The 25,890-nt window shown below is 47.4% G+C and overlaps 1 protein-coding gene across 2 annotated transcripts; it reads left to right on the top strand.

Moving 5' to 3' along the window:
• Positions 1-995: 995 nt before the first annotated feature.
• AKR1B1 (aldo-keto reductase family 1 member B) lies at positions 996-17,857 on the top strand. Of its 2 annotated transcripts, XM_003813448.6 has the most exons (10): positions 1,055-1,245; positions 8,522-8,689; positions 9,373-9,489; positions 10,479-10,556; positions 11,163-11,285; positions 11,789-11,895; positions 12,221-12,302; positions 12,883-12,966; positions 14,892-14,974; positions 17,446-17,857. In XM_003813448.6, the coding sequence occupies exons 1-10, from the start codon at positions 1,180-1,182 to the stop codon at positions 17,486-17,488; spliced, it is 951 nt and encodes a 316-aa protein (XP_003813496.1). In that variant the 5' UTR covers positions 1,055-1,179; the 3' UTR covers positions 17,489-17,857. The 2 variants fall into 2 exon arrangements, with proteins under 2 accessions (XP_063462172.1, XP_003813496.1); XM_063606102.1 differs by having other exon boundaries at positions 996-1,120; positions 14,892-17,857.
• Positions 17,858-25,890: the final 8,033 nt, after the last annotated feature.

The raw sequence follows: 25,890 nt of genomic DNA, 5'->3' as shown, positions 1-25,890 counted from the left end.
ATGGAGTTTAGAGAGACCTGGTGCTTGAGTCACTACCAGGCAGATGGAGTTCCCAATCTTGCATAATTAGGGGAAAGATTGGAGGGTGATGGAGCAGAAAGAGCAGCTGGGGTGAGGTAGAGTATCATGAAGAGAGGTTGTTGGAAAGAAACCAAAATTGTCTTCAAGGATCTTCAAGTGACTTTTCTTAGGCTATCTTGGAAAAATGTGTGTTTCTACCTGCCAATTAGGGTGATCAATTTACTATTTTGTATCTTCTAATTTGAAATACTGGAAGCTACAATATTAGAGTCAACTTTTTCTTCTGTGGTTTTCTGTCTGTTCACTTTTCTTCCTCTAGAGAGTTTTGATAAGTTACTGTACTGGAACTTACTGCTTTGATAGAGTCTCACTTTCCAAAGACTGATGAAATTTGTCTTACTGATTCTGAATGGACAGCCTTACTTTCCAAATTCTTCTGAGAGTTCTGGATCAAGCCCATCAAGGCTTTCTAACCTCAAGAACATCAAAGGATGCTGGCTTTTGGTGGAAGGCTTGCTGAACCACACCTAGAATGCACAGACACAGCTAACACCTAGAGTGGGGTGCAAAGAGAGATCTAGAAGGCTACAAAAAGTCTGGGCAAACCCATATTTTGTGAAGGTGCTTTGCAAAAGGATTGCAAGCCATTTTTCTGTCATGCACCTTTGTCTAAGAACAAAGTGCGGTAAACTGTGTAGTCAGTATGATTCACATAGATTAAGGACAAGGTATTCATCAGATTCCCAAAGAGCATCAAACTGGGGTTGGACAACAGACAAAGGCATTCTTCTGGGCTCTTAATGAAACCAAAACTTACTTCTAGTCTATGTATTTATGGGATGCCTGTTATTTTCGCTAAAGCATTCGCTTTCCCACCAGATACAGCAGCTGAGGAACTCCTTTCTGCCACGCGGGGCGCGGCCGAGCGTTGGGGGCGGAAAGAATCCGCTGCCACTAGGACCAGGCGGAAGAAGCATCCCCGCCGACCCCTGGGGAAGGCCGCCGCGGCACCCCCAGCGCAACCAATCAGAAGGCTCCTTCGCGCAGCGGCGCGCCAACCGCAGGCGCCCTTTCTGCCGACCTCACGGGCTATTTAAAGGTACGCGCCGCGGCCAAGGCCGCACCGTACTGGGCGGGGGTCTGGGGAGCGCAGCAGCCATGGCAAGCTGTCTCCTGCTCAACAACGGCGCCAAGATGCCCATCCTGGGGTTGGGTACCTGGAAGGTAGGTGCTTGTGGGGGCGCGGGCCCGGGGCTCGCCTCACACTCTCCGCGCGGCCTGTGTTGGCGAGGGACCCCGAGTGACCCTGAGCAGCTCGCCCCGCGGACGCCCGGCGTGCTGGGAGCCACGCGCGGGCTTGCAGGGTCCCCAGCGGGCTGGGGTCGGCCTTGCAGAGACCGGGGGCCTTGGCTCCCCGGCTTGGCCCTGGGCGTCAGGGCAGCATCCTGCGAGTGGGGTTTGGGAGCAGCTCACGGGAGCCCCCGCCCCACCGCGGGCAACCCTTGATGGGCGGCCCACCAGTCCGCATTTGGGGTCCTAGCGGGCGCCCCAAGCGGCACAACGCGAGAGGGAGGCGGGGAAAGTGGGCTTCACAGACCGGTGGACCTCGGGCGCAGACAGGGACGTGGAGCCGTCGGCAAGGTGTGGGAGCGCAGCCCCAGCCTCCTTTCCCTCGAGGCACCTGTAGCCCGGTTGCCTTACTTGTAAATAGTTGGTCTCAATCGTTTCGGTTCTTGCCCTCCCTGAGGAATAAGCATCTCAAGCCGGTAGAGGGCAGAGAATTAAATTAGGTGGCGCGAGTTTGCCCGGACCCAGCTGTTAACAAGGCGCAGTGCGGAGCTCCTCGGCCAGGCGCCGCCTCGGGGTGCCCTGGGTCTGGAACTCGGGAGAAAATCTGGGCACCCCGTAGCCAGTTGATAATTCAGGAGGCGCCAAGGTTAGCATTTTCCCTGTAAAACCTCAACACCACACAGCGTCCCCGAGAAGTGCCTAGCCGGATGAGAATGACAATAGGACGTGAAACATCATAGGATATGAAAAATGATAATATGATATGAAAAACCACAAATAATAGCCTGAGCCTGATTATCTGAAAATTGAGCAACAAAGGTGGTGGTATGGGAGCTGAGGCAAAACCTAGAATTTTTAACCTTCTAAGTATTGCATATTATATTCCACAGCCATAACCTGGGTTTCTCTGTTTCTGTTTTTGTTGTTTGCTTGTTTGTTTGTGACAGGGTCTCGTTGCCCAAGCTGGGGTGCAGTGGCACAATCATGGTTCATTGCAGCCTGGAACTCCTGGGCTCAAGTGATCCTCCTGCCTCAGCACTGCGGGTAGCTGGGACTACAGGCACTCACCACCACACCTGGCTAATCTTTTTTCTTCCCCCCAGAGACAGTCTCCGCTTGTTGCTTAGGGTGATCTCCAATTCCTGGGCTCAAAGCGCTCCTCCCACCTCGCCTCCCAAAGCTACAGGTGTGAACCATCTGGCACGCCCACGTCCCAGGTTTTTCTCTTAAAATTTGAATATGGGCCTGGGCCTTGGATATTTACACACAGACAAGGGAAGAAAACAACAGAAAGAACTGAGTGAACTGTGAGATGTTTGAAATAGGACAGAAGAGTTTACATGTACCCTAAAACCTGCTGTTGAAAATTAGTAAATATAAGGTAAGAAAAAGGTCATTTGCATCAGGGAGAGTGTTTCTTGGCCAGAATGATCAGGGTACGTGATTTGTTTCCTCCAAAAACTCCAGTGGTGTCTCTAAGGTTGTAATTGAATTACAACCCTGACACCAAGCTAATGTCCATCTGTTGCATGTTATGCTCTTGGAATGGATGCAGAAGGATGCTTTCTTGGCAATAGCAAATACTTTCTAAGCATGATGCAGTGCACAGATATATACATGTATCTGGAATAAAAATTACTTAACAGTACTTAACCTATGTGGGCTGCATTTCAATATTTTTTTCTTTTCCATTTTTCCAAAAATTATTGTCATACCTCCAGAAGCTAGTTTTGTGACCCATCATTTGAAAATCACTACTCTAGGGTAAATAAGGAGTAAAAGTTTATTTATTTATTTTTTTTGAGACAGGGGCTCAGCGTCACCCAGGCTGGAGTGCAGTGGCATGATCATGGTTCACTGTAGCCTTAACCTCTTGGGCTCAAGTGGTCCTCATACCTCAGCCTCCCAAGTAGCTGGGACCACAGGTGTGTGCCACCACACTCGGGTAGTTTGTTTTTAATTTTTTGTAGAGACAGGTTTCCCTATGTTGTCCAGGCTGAGGAGTAAAAGTTTATGAAAGAGGGTTTCAGATTATTCACTTGAGCACTCAACGCCCCAAAAAGCTATGTATTTGTTTAAGATAACATCACATCGTAACATCTGTACATTTAGGTTATGCATTCCAGTAGACAGAGTTCATTGAGAAATTGGATAATGTCTGCTTCATTCATTACTATTTCTAGCACTTCTCACAGTGCCTGGCAAATATAGGAGTAGGTATCCAAAAGTTATGTGTTGAATTCATATGAAGAAGTAAAACGACTTTAGAGATAGCTGTATGGTGAAAACGCCCACTTGTATTTCTGTGGATGAGGAGATCAGGTTGGTGTAGAATTGTACGGTGGGGGCAGCAGGGAATGGTGGGTCAAAGTAATGGTATAAGGATGGACTTGGAATCAACTTCCTTTTTTTTTTTTAATGACTTAAAACCTTTCCCTGGGGCCGGGCGCGGTGGCTCACACCTGTAACCCCAGCACTTTGGGAGGCAGAGGCGGGCAGATCATGAGGTCAGAAGATAGAGACCGTCCTGGCTAACATGGTGAAACCCCGTCTCTACTAAAAATACAAAAAATTAGCCCGGCATCGTGGCACGCACCTGTAGTCCCAGCTACTTGGGAGGCTGAGGCAGGAAAATCGCTTGAACCCCAGATGTGGAGGTTGCAGTGAGCCGAGGTCCCGCCACTGCACTCCAGCCTGGGCGATGGAGCAAGACTCCATCTAAAAAAACAACCAAACAAAAAAACCTTTCCCTTGTATGTGTGTATGTATTCTTTCACAGATGCTCGACAGAAGATGTGATCCTTTGCCTGTCTTTGTGACAGCTGGAGGAGGCCCTGCAGGCAGGTGCAGTTCCTTATTCTCCTGGGTCTTCCCATGCCGTAGCGGCTGTGTTGTACCTTTCAGACCCTCAGCAGGGCTCTGGTAGTCTCTACTCTTGAAGGTCCTCAAACTCCATTCTCTTCTCAGGTGAGGGTTTCAGGCAGGTGGGGAGACCATCTCTGCCCCAGACCCATGTGGCTTGGACAGGGTTTCTTTCTGGCAGTCTTGCCTTCTACATTGGATAGTAAACAAGGCCACTGGCCAGGCACGGTGGCTTACACCTGTAATCCCAGCACTTTGGAAGGCCAAGGCGGGTGGATCACCTGAGGTCAGGAGTTCGAGACCAGCTGGCCAACATGGTGAAATCCCCTCTCTACTAAAAATACAAAAATTAGCCCAGCATGGTGGTGGGTGCCTGTAATCCCAGCTGCTTGGGAGGCTGAGGCAGGAGAATCACTTGAATCCAGAAGGTAGAGGTTGCCATGATCTGAGATTGTGCCACTGCACTCCAGCCTAGGCGACAAGAGCAAAAAAAACTCTGTCTCAGAAACAACAACAACAACAACAACAAAAACCCATCACAGCATTGTAAAGCCAGGAAGCTTTTAAAACAGAGATGATGTCTGGTGCCCACCAGTGTCTTGTTACTGATAGTGTTTTTAATCTAGTTGAAAAATTGTTGGAGGTAAAAGTCATTGTAAGTCTCCTATATATGCTCACAGAATACTCCTAGGGCTGAAGGTACAACTATGTTTCTCCATCTTTTGCCATGATCACTACCTCCCTCCCACCTAGGAGTCTTGTGAGACTTTTTTTTCCCCCTAATTTGCCCCAAAATAAAATTGTAATATCACAGATAATATTGTACTTCTGCTTATGGCCAGTAGCCTTCTAGAGGGTCACAAGCTGTTCTATAAGCTGAGGGGTTTTTTTTGCCCCAAAGAACTAATTTTTGTCTCTTTGGGGACAATAGCACCCACTTTAAGAATGCATGAGGTAAAAGAAAATGTGCCAGGAAAGACTTGCTCCACCTTCCCCAAGTGGGGTAAGCTTGTGATGGCCCAAGATCCTTGGATGGGGTGAGGGTTGAGGCGCTGTGGGCATGGAGGTAACACAGGAGCCAGATTTACTGTTCACTTCCCTGGTGTCTCTAAAGCCCCCATCTCCTCCTCTTCAAGACCAAAGACATTTAAATAAGCCCTGCCCCTACAGGGTCAGTCCTGGTCCATGCACATCTCAACTAGTTGGAAACAGCAGTGTCTTAGAATTTGGGACAAATTGATTAAAACAGTACAGGAGGAAGTTAATTTCTGCTGCCACACCTGATTCTGAGTGATCGTTTCCTGTTCCTTGCTGCAGGATTATCAGCACACCATTCTCATGCTTCCTACTCAGGACCGTTTCTTTACCCAAAGTGAAGTTTCTTTTGCCCCCTCCCCTTATCCTTTCATTTCAGTAGTAACACCTGCTAACTAGAGAACATTTCAAAAATGAAGAGTTCCCTGTTCCCAGAGATCCCCGTGGTTAATATTGCAAAATATCCAATCTTTGAGATACTTTGGTTTTACCATAAACACTGTCCTGTGACCGTCTTCCTGTTTAGCACTGTGGCTTGCTTTTTGACTTGCAGAGGGAAGAGAGGGAGGGGTATCTTGAAGTAACTAGCAAGACCTGTAAGCAAAAGGGAAGAAGACTAGGTTTTAAAAGGAGTGTTGTATCTGTGTAGGAGGGAGACACTGATTTTAGTTATCAGTGTCTCAGAGTTGGTATTAGCCAGCCGGTGTTATCAAAGGAGGAAGTAGGACTGCTGTCTTGAAGGAGGTGGTGGAGGACTCAAGGGCAGAGGCTTCTCACTGCCATCACTTGGTGCCATCAGCCCAGAGCATTTCAAGTCACTGCCCAACGTAGAGCTTTGCAGAGCCAGAAGTTCCAGGAGGAATGGGCATGCATGGCTTTGCCCATCAAGGGCACACAGATTAGTGGCAGGATCGGGTTAGAAACATGTAGGATTTGTATGATTGAGCTGTAATTGGAGTGTTTCATATACTGAATTTCTACAGCTCTCATCAGTAATGGCTGTGCCTGGATGCCACCCAGCATGTTTTCATAGTTTACCTTCTTTTTAGAAGTCAATCTGGACCCCTCCTTCTGTTTGCATTTTCTCTTTGTTGACATGGAATGGGGAGATGTTGTCATCCTGTGTTGGCATTCCCAAGTTTAGTGAATGGTTTCTCACCATAGCTTAAGTTGGCTGCTTCATTTTTCATAAGGCAAATTAGTTTCTCTCAGGGAAGGGCTGTACATTGAGATCATTAACATAGAATGTGGTTGTGGATCCTTGTACATTTTCATTGCAGAGGTGACTTTTTCCCTCCAGCACCTTTGATCAGCCTCCCAGCACACATGTCTCCAGCGAATGGCACATATCCAAGGAATGATCAGCAGCTTCTTCGTGACCTCTTGCAGTCATTGCTGTCTTTTACTTTTCTAGAAAAACCTCTCACAACTTTTTTTTCATTTCGTGCCAACGCAAGCTTGATTATCCTAGTCTGTGCTCTTTTGGTTCCAGAGAACTGAAAAACCACTTTAATCTTAAGCAGGAAAAAAAAAAAGTGTGTTTGGGGTGGGGATTGATTGACTTCCCAAACAACAGCCGCTGACATTAGGTGTCTGAGATTCAGGCTTGTAAATGTTGTCACCAGGATTTGGCCTCCCTCCGCTTTCCTCCAGCAGCTCCAGGCTGACATTCTCCCAGCTCAGTGACCCAGCAGAACCGGGGCTGGACTCAGGGGTTCCAATTCAAGTGCAAAGATTGAGTCTCGTGGCCTGGATTGAGTCATGTTCCTGTCACCGCACCAGTTGCATGGCAGGCAGTGCGTGGCTAGGCCGAGCCTGCGGAGTGTGCCCTCAGCAGCTCCTCAGAGAAAAATCAATCAAGGCGCCATCAAGCCTGGAGAAAGTTCAGTGTGTCCTGGGCAGTTTCCTGCCTGGGCCCCAGTTGTTCTTTCTGGGGTAGGGATGTCCTCTGCTCTCCCTGCTCTCATCAGTGGTGGGTTGTGCCCAGACACCACTCAGAGCCTGTGGTAAGGCATTCTTTCTGGAAATTGAGATTCTCTGTTCCTTCAACCGTGCAGAGTGGGGAAGGCTGCAAGAGCAGCTTCTGAGGTCCTCCAGTCAAATAAGAGGTCGCCAGGTCCTCTGAAGGTCCCCTCTTAACCCACACCTTCGATGAGCATCCCCACCCTGCCTCGCTGCTCCCTCTGAGGTGGAGAGTGAGCTCCATGCTAACAGGCTCTGGTAACGGGCTTGTTCAACTGGGCCCCTTTCTTCCCCAAAGCCTGTTGAAAATAGCTGATGTCAAAACACAGATGTCTGCAGCTGCTATGGCCCTGGGGGGTTTTTCTTTTCATTTGTTTCTACCCCAGCTCTCCAAAGGAATGTGCTCTGTTCATTCAACAGCCCGCTGCACATGTTTATTGCTCAGCTCTGTGATCATAGCAGGATAGTGAAAGTTGGGGGATACGTGTCCATGCAGCCTACCTGGGTGCCAGTGAAGCGTGATGCCATGTAGGCACTTCCTCCTCCTCCTCAGTAGCCAGGCTCCCCACAGCTGTTCTGGTTACTCAGATGGTCAGGTGGCTTGGCCATGGACACCCATTCAGTCATTTTGCCAGGTCAGCCACTAACCATTTGGTGATCTTCCATGATCCACATTCCCCCTTGTTTCCCTTTAACTCATTTCTCTCTGCTGATATCTCTGAGGGGCCATCTCCCGTGTCTCCACCCCTTGAAGCAGATCCTCATACAGTGAGAATTGACACATGGGCCTTTGAATAAACATCAGTGATGTGCTTAACTTCATGATAATCTCCCAGAACCGCTTGAAAACAAGCGATTGCTGGTATCAGAAGCCATGCATGAAAAGAGAGCGTAAGGGGCAGGCATTCGCTGGGTGAACTGGGTAGCCAAATGGGAATTGGGGTCCATAAGACATCTATTTTTGAAATATTTTGAGATATTTGAAGGAAATGGTTTCCCTTACTATCTCAGCATTCAGAGTATGGGGAAATGTTTTTAATACAGTGGTTTGCAAATCAGTGGATGTGAAGAAGCAAGAAAATGAGATGGCTTCAGCGTATCTTTTAAAAGTGATCTCACCTGCGCTTAAGTGGCTGTCAGATTCTCCCACAGGGCAATGCTGTGTGGCCTTTCACTTCCATCCCCCGCGTCTGAGGCTGGTAGTCCAGAATGCTGCTGAGGAAGTGCACCTGGTCTGTCTTTGCTGAACAAAGTGGCAGGCTGGTCAGCAGGGATCGGTGGCTGCCACTGCCCCTCCTCCTTGCTGTGCAGACTCTGCATTCTGCGGGGCTCACGTTCTTTCTCCTTTCAGTCCCCTCCAGGGCAGGTGACTGAGGCCGTGAAGGTGGCCATTGACGTCGGGTACCGCCACATCGACTGTGCCCATGTGTACCAGAATGAGAATGAGGTGGGGGTGGCCATTCAGGAGAAGCTCGGGGAGCAGGTGGTGAAGCGTGAGGAGCTCTTCATCGTCAGCAAGGTATCATTCCGCGGTGGGGCTGGAAGGGGCTCTCGGTCCCATCATCTGTTGGTGCGTCAGCCCAAAGCCAAGTCCACACTCAATACAGCTACACTTTTCACTGATGGGTGATTCTTCCAGGGGAAACATATCACCCACGGCCATACAGGGCTCCAGAGCTTGCCCATCCTTGGCTCTCTGTTGAACGGTCATTCCATCTGGGCCCATTGCTTAGAGTCCCTTGCTGATGAGGCTGAGGTTGTGGATTGGCCCTCCCTTTCCAGGGAGTCACTTTCAAGGATGGAACTTGGTTCCCATCTGCAAACTGAATCTCCAGTGCTGGCCACTGTCTTTGACCTGAGATACTGATGCACAAAGGACATGAGGCAGGAGGATGGGGCTGGCTCCACAAACACCAGCCTGGGGGGAAAGTTTCCAGAGTTCTTGCTTAGGCCTAGGGCAGGCTAGCCAATCTGTCCATTCCATTTTGTGTCCTCTGGTCCTTGTAAGAGGTCTCTGTGACCTGGTCATCCTGCCTGCCTTTGGAAAGTTAGGATCCAGTACGCAGTGGAAATGCCCTCACAACCATTCACAGCATCATGGTGAAACAATTGGGTTTTGGGGAGAGGAGACTGCTCTGTCTTTCCAGCCAGGAAGCTGCCTTGTGGCTGGCAATGATGACATGTGCCCTCTCGCTGGCTTAGCTGTGGTGCACGTACCATGAGAAGGGCCTGGTGAAAGGAGCCTGCCAGAAGACACTCAGCGACCTGAAGCTGGACTACCTGGACCTCTACCTTATTCACTGGCCGACTGGCTTTAAGGTATGGGATGCCTGGTGCAGACCAGGTCCCTTGGGGCTCACGTGCAACCTGTGGTGTGTTTTGAGCTCCCTTAGCAGCTTTCGTGTGGGTGACTTTCTGTTCTTGCTGCTCAAGGTATAGCCAGTGGACCATCAGCACTGGCATCACCTGGGAGCGTCTTAGAAATCACAGTCTCGGGCCCCACGCAGGCCATTTGAATCCGCACCAGCGGTGACTCATACGCACACTTCTTCAAAGTTTGAGGAGCACTGCTCTTTGCCGGTTGGTAGTTGTGCAATTTAAAACTCAGCAAACACAGCTGCTGTCTGTAGTGCACACAGCCATGAGGCATGGTCAGCCCTGGCCCTCCCCTCCAGACACGTGCACACACACAACCCCCACACACATATGAGTCCCTACCCACGTTCTACATGCATACCCTGTCCTGTGGAGGCCCGGTAACTATTTGCAGTCTAGTTGTTTGCACAAGAAGAACTTGAGAGTTACTTTGTCTTTTGCCTTTTTTCTAGCCACTGCCTCAGTTTTCTGCTGTGAGCCAGGTTCAAAGTGTGGGTTTAGCTTCATCCCGTAGCCCTGTTTTATTGCACCACAGCATGTCAGGGCTGAAGGGACTTGACTTTTATCTTTTGATTTTAGGGGTAAGCTGGGGAGGCTGGGCCAGGTGGTAGTTTTATAGGCCAGTGACCTGCCAGGCCTTGGGCCCTGTGAGTCCTGGTCTTGAGTCCTTCCTGTATCCACACATTGCAGTCAGTGGCGGGACTAGTCTCTGTGACCAAGTAGTGTCCATGTCTCCATCTGACAGTCTCAGCTCCAGTCCGTTTGATAGAGAAGTGTTGGCTATCTGCCTATTTCCTTTTCATAGTGGCACACAGATTGTCCCTAGCCAGCTGTGGTGGTTTAGAATTGTTTTAGATGCCAGCTTCCCCCAGCAGGTCTGTGAAGGACTATTACTGATTGTTTTGTTTGTTTGTTTTTTATTGTAATGACAGCCTGGGAAGGAATTTTTCCCATTGGATGAGTCGGGCAATGTGGTTCCCAGTGACACCAACATTCTGGACACGTGGGCGGTAAGACAGCCCTTGGTTGGACCTTGTTTTCATGACTGCTTCCCTCTTCTTCTTAGAAGCAATCTGCCTGCCATTTCTCACATTGCATTTTGTTATTCTGTCCCTGTTGTTTGCTCTTTTTTTTTTTTTTTTTTTTTTTGAGACGGGGTCTCCCTCTGTTGCCCAGGCTGGAGTGCAGTGGCACAACCTCGGCTCACTGCAAGCTCCACCTCCTGGGTTCACGCCATTCTCCTGCCTCAGCCTCCTGAGTAGCTGGGACTACAGGCGCCCGCCACCACGCCTGGCTAATTTTTTTGTATTTTTAGTAGAGACGGGGTTTCACCATGTTAGCCAGGATGGTCTTGATCTCCTGACCTCGTGATTCGCCCGCCTCAGCCTCCCAAAGTGCTGGGATTACAGGCGTGAGCCACCACGCCCGGCCTGTTTGCTCTTCTTATCTCACTAAAGCCAGCCTGGCTTTCGTCTCACTGTCTCTTAGCTTCTGAAAGGTCTAATTCACTGGCATTGAAGAGTGAGGGCAGGACCCGTTAAACTGGTGCAAATGACACTTCTGATCCTGTCCTTTCTGGGCTCATTTCTGCACCACACAGACACTTTTCTTTGTAGGCCATGGAAGAGCTGGTGGATGAAGGGCTGGTGAAAGCTATTGGCATCTCCAACTTCAACCATCTCCAGGTGGAGACGATCTTAAACAAACCTGGCTTAAAGTATAAGCCTGCAGTTAACCAGGTAAACATCCCCCAACAACACTGGCATTGCAACGTTGCTGTTTTACTGTCTGATGCTGGTAGGGATTTCTCGTCCATCTCACCCAGCAAGTGGCCAGGAGGCAGCTCCTGGGCATTGGCAGAGTCCTGAGTTATGATTCAGCATGACACAGCACATCTGGGAGAGGAAACTTACAGGAAAGAAAGGGTTTGAGCCTGGCTTGTGACGATTTGGGGTCTGACAAAGAGGCAGCCATGAGATCCTCAGAACTGTGATAGTTGATAAGTGGCTAAAGCCAAGAAAAGCCTCTAGGGCCCATGAGAATATCTATAATAAGATAATAATAACACCAAGAATACTACCTGGGAACTGTAGGAAGTTACAGCTTATCTGGGAAATAGGGTGTTTGTTATACATAGTTTTCTGTATGGGGTAGGGAGGGACTTTAGCATAGGAAGCTTCATCTGTGTCCCATCAGCGTGTAGCCACAGTGCTCCCATCAGCTCTTGTTTTTGCATTTGCAGATTGAGTGCCACCCATATCTCACTCAGGAGAAGTTAATCCAGTACTGCCAGTCCAAAGGCATCGTGGTGACCGCCTACAGCCCCCTCGGCTCTCCTGACAGGCCCTGGTGAGCTTCCCACAGGTTCATGCTCCCATGTCACTTGGTGAAGATTAGAAAAGACTAAAAAGAACAATTCAGCCTCAAGGAAGATGTTTCTGGGGCTGATCTGCAAAACTTCCCCTGAGCCTCTTGCTGGTTTTCCTGGAAGGGTTGGAGTTTCTAGTAGCAAGACACCTACTCTTTTTCCAAAGGGTTGGGGGTTCTTAACCCAGCTCTGAGGAGGAGACTGGTGGCTGCCCTCTGAGGTCGATGGGAGGATTAGGGTTGGGGTTTCTGGCTGCCGTGAGTGGTGGTCATGATGGTGTGACCTGGACCGTCTTTCTATCCTCAGGGCCAAGCCCGAGGACCCTTCTCTCCTGGAGGATCCCAGGATCAAGGCGATCGCAGCCAAGCACAATAAAACTACAGCCCAGGTACAGCCACTTCAGGTGTTCCTGACCGTCTACAACTGCCTGCATTCCTGATAGTCCTGTTAGCCAAGAGGAGGAAGTGACTGAGCCTGTTACACCCTCACAGGAAGTATGGTTAGGAGTCCTCAAGTACAGAGTGGAAAGGGCACAGATCGGGGTTTTAGAAGACTCTGGCATGGGCTCTGCCCCCACTACTGCAAGGGTGACTGCCACGAGGGCCAGCGCTTGTTCATTGATATGGAAGCTCATCTGTACAAATGTAAGAGCTCTTAGCCGTGCAGGGAATGTTCTTTCTCCTGAGTGGTAGTGTGCATTTCTAGCCAGTGGAGGGCCTCATGTGGTCTCATGATATGCCTGAGACACTGAAGCATGTGGCACAGTGGCTAGCGCAGGACTCGAGTCAGATCTGGACCTGAATGCCTCGCCTACCTGTTGCTAGCTGTGACCTGACATCTTGGAGCCCCTCTCTGATCACCTGTGGAGTTCTAGCACGTCCTTCTGCAGGTTGTGTGTGTGAGAGACTGAGATGATGGGTGCGAGTGCCTGGCATGTATACACGCTCACTGTCTCCCTGGGCTCACAGGTCCTGATCCGGTTCCCCATGCAGAGGAACTTGGTGGTGATCCCCAAGTCTGTGACACCAGAACGCATTGCTGAGAACTTTAAGGTAAGATCTTGGCTGGTCAGGCCTGGCCCTCCTCCATGGAGTGGGGGATGGGGGAGGCCTCTCATCCTGTCTCTGGAGTGTCATCTGTGGGATCCCCACCATCCTCTCTTCTGAGGCCAGGGAGCTGTGGCGAGCAAGCCATAGATTGAGACAGACACCTCACCAGTGGAGCCGTGTGCAGGGGCAGGCCTTGGGCCTCCAGGGCCCCGTGCTGTGCACGCACACACCTACACCTTTGCTCAGGCCCTTCAACCACACCGAGAGGTTACCCGGGGAGAATCTCGCTCTTGAGCTTCACTGCCTGGACCTGCCCTGCACTGGAGCTCTGTCAGCTACCAGCTGCATAACCTTGGGCAAGTCACTTAACTGCTCGATGCCTCAGCTTCCCTATCTATAAAATAATATCCATTTTGAGGGTTGTTACGAAGATTAAGTGATACATCAAAGCACTTCACATGGTGCTTAATACCTTAGCAAGTGATCGAGAAATGTTGCTGTGCTGATAAGTCCAGGGACTGCAAAGGACCCTCTGGGCCATTTAGTCCACTCACCAGCTCTGCAAGGAGTTCGTGTGATGATGGGCAGAGCCTAGACGTGTGTCAGGACTCTGGCGAAGCGCTCCGTGTGGCAGCTGGAGCAGCTCAGGCTACTTGGCGCCACCTCCCTCCCTGCCTGCCCTTGCAGCATTGGTGGCGGGGGTGTGGGGGAGGGGGGCACGCCCAAAGGAGAGCAGCTCAGGGGAGTCCTGATGGCCCAAGAGCCTCTGTTCTCACTGAGCAAAGTGGCTCTGCCAGGGATGCTCTATCTTTATCCAAGATCTGTGCGGAGCGCAGTACAGCCATGGGCCTGGGGCTGTTGGGCAGGCCCCAGCTCAGGTGAGCAGCTGATTTTGCCCAATTCCACTGCCCAAAGACTGTGGCCATAGTGCCTGCCACCTGTCACATATGAGACAGGGATGAGAGTGATCCCTGAAGAGGGAAGTGGAGCTCATTGTTTAGGAGAGAAGACGTTTTTCTTCTTACGTGCAGGTAGATGTTCTAAGTACACAAGATAAAATGGCAAAACAGTGGCCACTGAAGGAAAGGCATATCCCACCAGAGATGCATCGTTTGTTTCGTATTTCATTTTTTAAGGAATTAGGAAAGGAAAAATAAATGACTAATCTCAAAATGCTAACCTAATTATTTTGTTTTTGCATCTTACTCTATAGCTTTTGCACATTTTTCTGTGATCATCTGAAGCTAAGAGCCCTTTGGCTCTGGGAGTGTGGGTCTGCCTCTTGTGGGTCTCACCCAGTGGTGCCTGCCTGCCTCCCTCCCTGCCTCCATGCCAGCTGAGTTCTGTACCGTCTGCTGCCTTCATGCAGGTGGTTCTCTTCTCCCAGTATACCTTTCTTGCCCTCTCTGTCAAAACCTTATACTTCTTAGGCCATGTCAGATACCATCTCCTCTTCGGCTGTGGATGTTCAGTTTCCCAGCTGGAATCCATTTGGAATACCTCTGCCCTTCCTGTGCTCTGTTGAGTGTCTTATACAGTGTGTGATTAGTTATTTGTATTACAGTTGTAGAAATACCTCTGCCCTTTGTTTGCTTCATAAAATAGAGGCAAAGACACATCTTACCCATAATTATATTCCTCACTGCAACTTATCACAATAGAAGTGCTCAGTCGTGTTTTTTAAAATGAAATAAAATGTATCATTTCCCTGGGAGGTTCTGGAAAGGAAGGACTGTTTCCATCGTTCCATATATTATCTAGCCCAACATGCACGTTTCCTGAATACTAATATATCAGCTTTTCCTAAGTTCAGTTTATCTTATCGCTCCTCTCTGCTCAAAGCCATGGAAGACATCTGGGTCCTGCACAGTATTTTGTCTTTTATTTTTATTTGCAGAGCTTACTGGATTTTTTTGTTTGTTTTTTAGGTCTTTGACTTTGAACTGAGCAGCCAGGATATGACCACCTTACTCAGCTACAACAGGAACTGGAGGGTCTGTGCCTTGTTGAGGTGAGTGAGCCCCAGTGTGAGGAGCAGTTCCCAGGAGATATTCAGATGCTGCACAGCAAGAGAGTGATCCCTGCAGGCCTCAGCGCCAATGTGCTGTCGTCACAGCTGTTCTTGCTTTGCACATTACCTTGCTTTCTCAGCCAGGTGACCTGCATCAGCTGAACTGCATGGAGCCAAGATGCCAAGAGATCCGCTCTTGATATCTTCTTCCAGCCCTGGGGCATTGTTGGCCTGGCCTGAAGTAACTACATATTTTGGCTTTCCATTTAATTTTTAAATCCTAGTGGTTCATCTGAAACTAGGTGATCCCAGGTGACCCTGGATCAAACTCTGGAAGAATTTGCCTGTGACTTTTTGTCTTAATGACCCTAATGAAAGGGGTTTGGTCGGGAGCCCCTGGGGCTGAGGTTTGAGACAGTCCCGGCTCTGACCTGGTAAGCCACATGGCTCTGAAACAGGCCCTCCCTCTGAGCAGCAGGCACCTCAGTTCCTCCAGCCACACATCCTCTGGTTCTGTTTCCTCTGCATGGTAGTTTGGAAGGAGCTGCCTAGGAAGGTTTTCTGTGGGGTTTTCTCTTTTCCTACCATTACAATAACTAGGTGACGCATATAACTCACTTTCTGCTTTCAAGAAGGAACTTCTCATTTTGCAGTGGAGACTGAGACCCTGTTTCTCTCTCACTGCCCTTATTCTTGTCTGAGCTCTGTGTTTCCACACTCTCTCCTTTAGTACTTCCTCTTCTAAGCAAAATGTGAACATTCCCTAAGATGGGGTGGGCTACCAGCTTTCCCTTTCCAGCGTCTGTCCCATCTCCCTCCCCGGAGTTTGCACTGCTCGTGGCTTCAGCCACCGCCCCAGGCAGATGTTTGCCCAGTCTGCGTCCTGGACAATAACTCTGGCCCTGCTTCAGGCATATGCGTGCCTGGCAAGCCTGCTGCGGCCACACTGTGGCCTCACACTCAAAATAGGCCGCAAACAGAGCATGTCACAGGCAGCCCCAGGCCAGTGCCCTTTCAGACATCTCTGTTAATGCTACTTAGCCCTAGACATTAAAATCATTTTTGGATCTAGTGGACAAGGAGGAGAGGAGTGAATCAGTCACCAAGCTACATTCGTTCTCCTTTCCGAATCTCTCCCATTCATCCGTCTTCCTTTTCCCCTCCCACTTGAGACAGAGTGGATTGAAGCTTTCAGGGCTGAGGAACCACAGTGGTTTTCTCATTGCTCCCTTTACAGTTAGACTCCTCTGCCCTCCAGTATTGTGCTAGAAACTTCTGTTCAATTATCCTGTTGCGTGGCGGTGAGTGGGAGGAAGAGGCTAGCCCTGACATGCTCAGGTCTCCTAGGGAGTTTTCGCTAACTACACACACACCACCCCTCTGGCAGATAATGCTTTACTGAGCCTGACCTGCTGATGTCAGTGTCACTCTCTGTGGGTATACAAAAAAGGCAGACCATGGAGAACTTTTGAATAAGAGTTACAGACTATAAGCACCCAGCTCAGATTACATAACTCTGGCCTTGCGTGAGCTGCCCAGCTATCTGTCCAGTGTTCCTGTCTTTATGTTCCTAGCACAGCCATTGGCCCTACTAGATAGACAGTGAGTGAGCCTTGACAAACACTTCTGCACCTGTGCTCCCTGCCCTGTGCCCCCTGCCCTGTGCTCCCTGCCCTGTTTCCAATATAAAATTGCCGACCGTTGATTGGGCTCACTTCAGCCCCCACTGATACAAGGAGGCTCCCTCTGTCCTCAGAGCACTTGCCGTTGCTTCTCTTATCCTTTGAGATTCAGTCACATACAGACTTTTAACATCCCTTTTTTTTTTTTAAATAGGCTCTTACTGTGTCACCCAGGCTGGAATGTAATGGCATGATCACAGCTCACTGCAGCCTTGACCTCCTGGGCTCAAACGATCCTCCCACCTCAGCCTCCCAAGTAGCTGGGGCCATAGGCATGTACCACCATGCCTGGTTAATTTAAAAAATTTTTTTATTAAGATGGAAATCTTGCTGTGTTGCCCAGGCTAGTCACAAACCCCTAGCCTCAAGTGATCCTCTTGCTTCAGCCTGGGATTACAGGCGTGAGCCACTGTGTCTGGCCTGCCTTCTCATATTATTACACAAGATATTTAAGACCACAAAATACTGTCTGGTCGTGCCAGCTAGACTGAGTTACTGGAAGGCAGAAATCATGTTGCCGTCCTGCACGGCCCAGGCACAGTGCTGGGCACATGGGGAGGGTGGTGTCCCTCACACATGTGCTGCTTGATGACAGTAGTGGTAGAGGGGTCTGGAGGGTGAGTTGCTTCCCCCAGCTGCAGAACCATCATCTGCACACTCAGAACTAGCTTGTTGCCTCTGAGGTTCTATTTTATTTCTTCAGTGAGACACATCATTTTTCTGTTGGGAGTTGGGTATAGTCAAAATCACCTCTTCAAAAAGCAACTGTTTTCTCCTTTCTCCTGACAGCTGTACCTCCCACAAGGATTACCCCTTCCATGAAGAGTTTTGAAGCTGTGGTTGTCTGCTCGTCCCCAAGTGACCTATACCTGTGTTTTCTGCCTCATTTTTTTCCTTGCAAATGTAGTATGGCCTGTGTCACTCAGCGGGACAGCAACCTGTAGAGTGGCCAGCGAGGGCGTGTCTAGCTTGATGTTGGATCTCAAGAGCCCTGTCAGTAGAGTAGAAGTCTCTTCCAGTTTGCTTTGCCCTTCTTTCTACCCTGCTGGGGAAAGTACAACCTGAATACCCTTTTCTGACCAAAGAGAAGCAAAATCTACCAGGTCAAAATAATGCCACTAACAGTTGAGTTTTGACTGCTTGGAACTGTAATCCTTTCAGCAAGACTTCTCTTTGCCTCAAATAAAAAGTGCTTTTGTGAGCTTGGTTTTGTGAGCTTTGGTTTTTTAAAACAATAGCAACCTTCTATCTCACTTCAACCATCACTCTCCAGATACCCGTAAGGCAGGCCAGTCAGTGATGCAAAAGGAGTGAGGACTTGACTTTTCTACAAGTCCTCAACTGCAAGTTGGGGGCCCCTCACCCCAGTACTTTACCCATTTAGCTTTAGGGTTGTGGGTCTCATCCTGGCTGCACACCAGGTCACCTTTGGGGGCTTGAAGGCTGGTGATGTCTGGACCTCGCCCTGGAGGCTGATCTGATTGGGCTGTGATCAGGACAGCAGGAGTGTACAGGCTCTCCAGGTGATTCCAGGGTGCAGCCAAGGCTGAGCCGCAGCTTTAGGGTAAACCCATGTTCGATTCCACAGATTCCTTGGTTGCTCCTTCTACGTATGAAGGCCAAGGTCGGTGTTTACTAAGCAGCACAACCTGAGAGAAGTTGCTTTTCTGAAACCTGTTGTCTAGACAAGAGGAAAGAAAAGCATAAATAAATGGCTTCCAATTGGATAAAGATGAAATAGGGCTGCAAAATAAAGGTTTTGAGGCGGAATGCTGTTGCTTCTTTTTGTTACCGTTTCTTTATCCAGAGTTAAGTTAACAAAGGCCAAGAAAGGAATGGAACAGACAAGTGCCGACTTGAAAGTTCATCAAGTTAGGTTGTTTTGTGGCTGCCCTTGTTTATTGGATAATTAGGACCCCCATGATCAAGTCACATTAACTGCTTTGCAGGTGATCTGTGTTTAAGATGCACCTCTAAAGGTATAGTTAATTGGGCAGTGGTGGTTCCTGGCCCTCACCCAGGGCTGACGGGGCACACCTAGCCCCTCTGCTGCTGGGGTTGAGCCCGGTGGAGAACCCAGAGCCCCACTGCACAGGCTGCCCTTACTACCTGGCAGCCTCGGGCCTGGGTCCCTCGTGGCATCTGCTGATCACAGTGGTCCAGTTTCCCCTGCCGGAGTAGGCAGGTCACACCTGTTAAACTGCAGACCTTATGTTGCCCTCTGATGATTAAGAGTAGATTTTAGTTTTGTTACAAAAGTTACGTCAAATCATCTGACCTGATCCCCACTCTGTTTCTCCAGTTGGCTTCAACACTCTTTGGAAAAACTTTAAGGTAGTCACTGGTAAGAGTTTTTAAATCGGTTACCTGCCTTTTAGATCTCCGCTTAGGATAGACCATTGTAGCATGACAATTTGAGACTCAGCCCAGGAGCATAAACAAGATAAAAGGCAAGCTGTGCAACCTCCCCTCCCTACTTTCCAGCAGAACCCTCAGATTTTTTCTAAGGAATGCCCTTTAGGAACCTTGCCGGCAATGGAAGAGGAGGAAGAGAATTAAGGCATGCCACGAATGACAGGGAGAACAGCTGGTTCTGCATTTTGAAGCTCCAATCGTATTTTCAGCAGTCAGCGGCTTGGGCTCAGGTAAGGCCCGTTGCTTGTATGCTGAAAAGTGTGGCTTAGGGAGCAGAAGCTGAGGCTGTGGAGCTCAGTGGAACCAGCTTCATTCCACTAACAGTTCATCCAAGGAGTGGATGGATGAGAGAAGGTCCGTGGATCAAGACAGGTGCTGCTTCATTCACCAATGGAGAGCTCCATTCTTCCTTCCCTTTGTGGAATCAAAACCGCTACACCTTCCTGGGCAGACTCCAGCCCAGCCTCAGGACTCTGGTGGACTCATCACGATGAATGAAGTCACCCTTCAGAGGGCAAAGTCAGTGGCAGTTATAGAACAATGGTGCTGGCCCCATCTCGGGACATTTGCCCCTGTGAAGTTGGGGGCACAACATACATTCATGAAACAGTGGGGTTTTACCAAAATAATGTTCCAGCCAAGGAGCAGAATTGTTAAGATATTGAGACCAATGGAAATACAGAACAAAATATTAAATCACACGGGCAAGTAAGATCTGCATTGGAAAATCTCTGAACAATGCCTCCGGAGACTTGATTTCAAACAGCATCATTTTTCAGGATCTGATTTCAAAGAACAAGGTTTCTCAACACTATGTCCTTCATGTTGATAAAATTGCACAAACTGCTGTAGTGCAATGTCCTTGCTGCTCTCTGTCACGGCTTATCACAGGGCTTATTGGCAGGACCCTGGGAGGGTGCCCAGCCGGGATAAGCACAGTCAGTATTGGATTCAACCCAGGAAGATTTCCCTGGAGGGGCGTTCTGGGAATTCATGGCTCTCTAGGATCCAGCCCCCTAGGTTATACCAAGTCTTTCTGTCCCTCGAAGGCAGTGGAAGCAGCTGATGGCTCCTCAGGTCCTCTTACAGCCCCAAATCCCAGTGTACCCTGAGGTGCCAGCTTCTATTTTCCACACCCTTCTATCCAGTTTCTAGAACTCCACCTGGGCACAGAGTAAACTCTCAGTAATGTCAGTTGCATGAATGAGTGAGTGAGTGAACGAAGAGTTTTTCTTATAATGCCTATTAGAACCCCCAAGTTTTGAAATCAGTGTATATTAAACCCAAATGCCAGCTGTTCAGTTCTGATCCTGGCCCATAATTCACTGAATGGTGGCCAGGAGTTCTAGGACTATAGACTCTTAATTGCAGTTCTAATTCATTTAATCTATCAGCCTTAATTTCCTCAACCTACAAAATGCCTGCCTCATTGTGGTGATGAAGACTGCATGAGATAAAAACCCCCTGTCCCAAGGCCTTGCACACAGTACTCAAAACATGCTAGCCGTTATTGTTGATATTGTTAATATCATTATAATCAAATGTTGACAACAGAAGCAAACCTATCCAGCCCCTCAAGGCTGGCAGGTGATGCCCCAGGGGGCAGAGCTATGCCCTGAAAGGGGCTTTTTCTCTGCAGGAACATCACTCCATTCTCACACAAAGGAAGGGATTCTCTGACACACTTATCAGTGAGCAGCACAGTTTCTGTTTCCTACCCCTAGGATTGTATTTCATGGCAAGAAGAAAATACTGCCCATGGGCTTATAAGAGTTATCTGTTTCATACTGATAGGTGGAATCAGAATGCGAGAGACAGAAAAGACTATAGGGGTCATCTAATCCATTGTTTTTCTAAGCCAGAGTTTTCAAATTTATTTTTGGCAGCAGACTCCATTCTTCAAAAGAAAATCTACATGGGTCCTCAGTATGTAACACAGATACAGGCAGAGCTGCTGTGGTTTCCGTGGGGGAGGAATCTGGGAGCCAAGCCAGCAGCACCCCTTCCCACATTCCCCTCCACCCATGAGGATGCTGGAACAGTTTCAAAGTCTTGGAATCTAACGCTTTGCTTTTTGTTTGTTTTTAATACCTACAAGGATTTATTTCACACAGTTGCTGGTGTTCAGCAATTTTGGAGAAGCTTAGCTGGGTGGTTCAATATGAAGGCTTGACTGGGGCTGGAGGCTCTGATTCCAAGATGGCTCACTCAACCACTGGCAAGTCGGTACTGGGTATTGGCAGGCACGCTCATCTCCTTCTTATGTGTACCTTTTCCTAGAGCTGCCAGAGTGTTCATGACATAGTGACTGACTCTCCAAATGAGTGATTGAAGAGAGCACAAAGTGGAAGCCACAATGTCTTTCATTATCTAACCTCAGAGGTCACACAGCATCATCTCCACAATAGCCTATTGGTAACAATGGTCAGCCCTAGCCACTGGGGACACCTCGGAGGGTGACTACCAAAATTTGCAACCTGAAAACTACACATTGTTTAGAAGGCATTCCAGAAGTAACTGTAAACATGAAAATGGTACTTCAAAAGAATATATGTTCAGATTAACAACAACAAAAACTCTCAGGATCAGAAAGATGAAGTGACCAACCAAAGCTCGCACTGCAATTTAGTGGCCGAAAGGGGCCTAGAATCTTGGTCTGTGGAAACTAATCTGTGGCATTGCATCATATTATTACAATGATGTTCCATTACAATAAAAATTATAGTAGCATACACATGTATAAAGCTTTATTGCCAGGCCAGGCATGGTGGCTCACGCCTGTAATCCCAACACTTCGGGAGGCCAAGGCAGGTGGATCACCTGAGGTCAGGAGTTCAAGACCAGCCTGGCCAACATGGTGAAACCCCTTCTCTACCAAAAATAAAAAAATTAGCTGGGTGTGGTGGTGCGCACCTGTAGTCCCAGCTATTCAGGAGGCTGAGGCAGGAGAACCACTTGAACCCGGGAGGCGGAGGTTGCAGTGAGCTGAGATCACGCCACTGTACTCCAATCATAGTGACAGAGTGAGATGCCATCTCAAAAAAAAAACAACAACACTTTATTGCCAAGTAATCAAGGTTAACATCAACAGTGATAGGTTATGTTGATAGTATATAGTCGTGATATGATGTTATGAGAATGACACTTGACCTCTATGATCTTCCTTCCAAAAACCAAAACCCTAGTCCAATCATGAGAGAAACACCAAATTGCAGTTGAGGGATATTCTACAGTATTTCTCAAAACCATCAAGGTAATCAAAAACAAGGAAAGTTTCAGAAACGGTCACATCCAAGAATAGTGGAAGCAGGGTGCCTCAATGTAATGGGGATGGGATCTTGGGATGGAAAAAGGACATTGGGTAAAAACTCTGGCAGTCTGCATAAAGCAAGGACTTGAATTAATAACATCAGTATTGGTTCATTATACTAAATGTACCATAGCAATATAAGATGTTAATTATTGGAAAGTAGATGTGGGATATATGGGCAATCTCTCTTCACAATTTTTCTGTAAATCTAAAACTATTCTAAAATAAAATGCCTTAAAAGAAAACTTTATAAGAGTGGTCTTTCTAAACAATAGCCAATATGTCTACCTAGATTACTTACCTGCTTTTAAAAATGCCTGCACCTTTTTTTAGATGAAGCAGATAAAATTATTAGCAAGGGTACCGATTTAAATGGCAGAATTACTAATTTTTTCCTTGGAGAACACATGTTTCTAAGCACATGTGTAACATTTATGTTAATCAGTGATATGCTAGGCCAAAGTGCTGGCCTCAACAAATTTCAATGAACTCATATATAGATATTATTCCTCTGGCCACAATTACATAAAATTATTTTAAAAAATAACAAAAAGTAATGAAACTGCCCTCCACATGAATTTGGAAATTTTGAAATAGATTTACAATCAATTCAAAGGTTAAAGAAGAAAAAATAACAGCAAACACTATATATGGCATTTATTAATTACCTACGGCAATTTAATAAGTATTAATTACCTATTAAAGACCCAAACACAGTTTTAAGAGTTTTACATATTTTTCCAACCTCACAACTCTATGAGGTTGATTCTATTGCTATCCCATTTGCAGATGAAGAAACTGGGACCCACAGAGGATAAAGAACCTTCCCAAGATCATGTAACTAGAAAATGGTGGAGCTGGGATTTCCACTTGGGCAGTCTGGCTCTGGAGTTCATCCACCAGTTCTGCTGGGCTGCCTCCTACTGTAGAAAACACATGTGGAATCATAACAACTTTTGGGATGCAGCCAAAGCAGTACTCAGAGGGCAACTTACAGTGTTATGTCCATTAAAGAAGTTGAAAAACTAGTTAAAATTTTTCCTCAAAGAAAATACCAGACCAAGACGGTTTTATAGAAGTGTTGTATGTCACATTCTAGGTACAGACAATACCAATCCTATTCAAGTTCTCCCAGAAAACAGGAAAAGAGGGAATACTTTCAAACTCATTTTAGGCAGCCAACACAACTCTGACACTAAAATTAGATGAGGACAGTTCAAGAAAACTACAGACCCATCTCATCAAAGAATACAGTTGCAAAAGTCCTAAACAAAATAAAGTTAGCCACATCCAATGATGCATAAAAGAGGGATTCGTGTGATTTTATCACAGGAATGCAATGTTGATTTAACATTAGAAAATTATGAATGTAATCCATCACATGAATGAATTAGAGGTATATGTATGTATTCAAGTAGAACAACAGTTGGTAAAATTCAAAATGGTGTTATGATAAAATCTCTTGGCAAAGTAGGAATAGGAAAGAACGTCTTTACCTGGTAGAAGGCATCTGCACGAGTGGATCACAGTGTGTTCTTACAGTGTACAGGCTACAGCTCTATGCTTCTACATAAATGAATCTCAAAAGTACTAAGGAGAATACTAAGGCAGAAGAAAAAGCTAGTCACAGAAAAAAGGCATATAGTAAGAATCCATTTATATGAAATTTACAAGCAGGTAAAACTAAACAACATTTTTTTAAGGATACAATCACAGGTCATACAACTACTAAGAAGATAAAGAGAAGGATTTATTCCAAATTCATGGGTGGGAGTTGGAGTGAATCTTGATATTGAAGAGGGATATACAAGGAGTCCTAAAGTACTTTTATTTCTTAACCTGGGTTATGAGAACATGTATGTTTATTTTAATTCTTTAAATGATACACAGAGATGTTGTACACTCTTCTGCATATATGATTTATTTCTACTTTTTTTTAAAATTAAGACAAGGTCTCACTGTCACCCAGGTTGGAGTACAGTGGCATGATCTCAGCTCACTGCAACCTCCGCCTCTGGGAGCTCAAGCGATCCTCCCATCTCAGCCTCCCAAGTAGCTGGCACTATAGGCACGTGCCACCATGCCCAGCTAATTTTTTAATTTTTCGTAGCGATAGGGTCTCCCCATGTTCCCCAGGCTGGTCTCAAACTCCTGAGCTCAAGCGATCTGCCTGCCTTGGCCTCCCAAAGTGCTGGAATTACAGGCGTGAGCCACCACACCTGGCCTACACGTGATCTATTTCATAGTAAAAAATAAATGTTTGCTGAATAAACTATCTCATCTGATCCTTACAACAGTCCTGTGAGACTCGTGTGTCATGACTCTTCGTTTATAGATGATAAACTAAATCAAGAAAACTCATTTGGTATGCCAAATGTCTCACAGCTAGTCAACGGTTTCACCTCCAAACTCTGTGACCTTTCTACCGAATCACATTGAAGCTATTTTTTATGACTACCTCTGCTGCTATCTTAACTCTAGATACAGAAAAATTTGATTGCCCAACTGCCTGTCATTGAGCAAAAGAAGTGAAGTCCTTTCAACAGAGTTATCTTTTCATCTTGTCTCCAATTCTTGGCTTCGAGTGATAAACGGTGTTTGCCAGAGTTGCAAGCCAGGAATAATTTCAGTGGTATTAGAGAGTCACAGATAAAACAACAGGTTTTGGATGAGAATTATGAGTATCCCAAACTGTTAGAGAGCTGGGACCCAGGGAAAAGGAGAGCCAGCCTTAGGGCCCACGGCAAAAGTCAGGTAAGTTTTGGTGGAAATACAGCACAGAGTCAAAGGAGACCAGAGAATGGGGTACTGACCACAGGGCACAGTACAGCATGGAGAAAGGACAGGAACAGGCAGTGAGAGGAAAGCAGCGGGAGGCCATTAATACACTCCCACTACACAGATCCACTCAGGCCTGCAGCAGATGCTTCCGGGCCTAAACCTGGGCATTGAGAATTGCGTGGCCTTCTCTCCCAGTTACCGCAAATCAGCAGGTTGTGACTTTGCCAGGGCTCTCAGAGGCCATATCGTCCCGGCCTTCGTTGTACAGGAGGGATCAGGTGATTTTGTCAAGATCAGCCAGGACTAGAACTCTGCAGATCTTTATCCAATATTCTTTTTCTGTAGGTCACCTACCTCTTAGTCTGAACACATGATTTTGAAAACCCCAGGCCATCCACTCGTGGCCTAATCTGGACTAGAGACCAAATTGGTTTGTTATCCAGTGGGAGGCTGTATGGTTCAAACCGTGTTTCTGAAAAGGCCTAGATTTCCTCCCTGGGCTGAGGAGGCAAGGAAGGGGTGGTGTAGGTGTCCTCTCTCCCTCTCCTCACTGCCTCGACCAGAGCAAATTCCTTTTTATCTTCTTTGTTGAAATTGTATGTACGATTTCATTTGTGAAAAGGGTTCTGATTCTTTAAAAAACTTTAAGAAAACTTAAAATCCATTCCATGGAAAACCAAGTTGGATCTCTTGAACTCTCTCTGTCCATTTCCCAGATTTTAGTACCA

The sequence above is a fragment of the Pan paniscus genome, chromosome 6 (genome assembly GCF_029289425.2).
Source record: "Pan paniscus chromosome 6, NHGRI_mPanPan1-v2.0_pri, whole genome shotgun sequence".
NCBI classification, from domain to species: Eukaryota; Metazoa; Chordata; class Mammalia; order Primates; family Hominidae; genus Pan; species Pan paniscus.
Note: the sequence above shows the minus strand (reverse complement) of the source record. Positions and strands in the feature narration are given on the sequence as shown.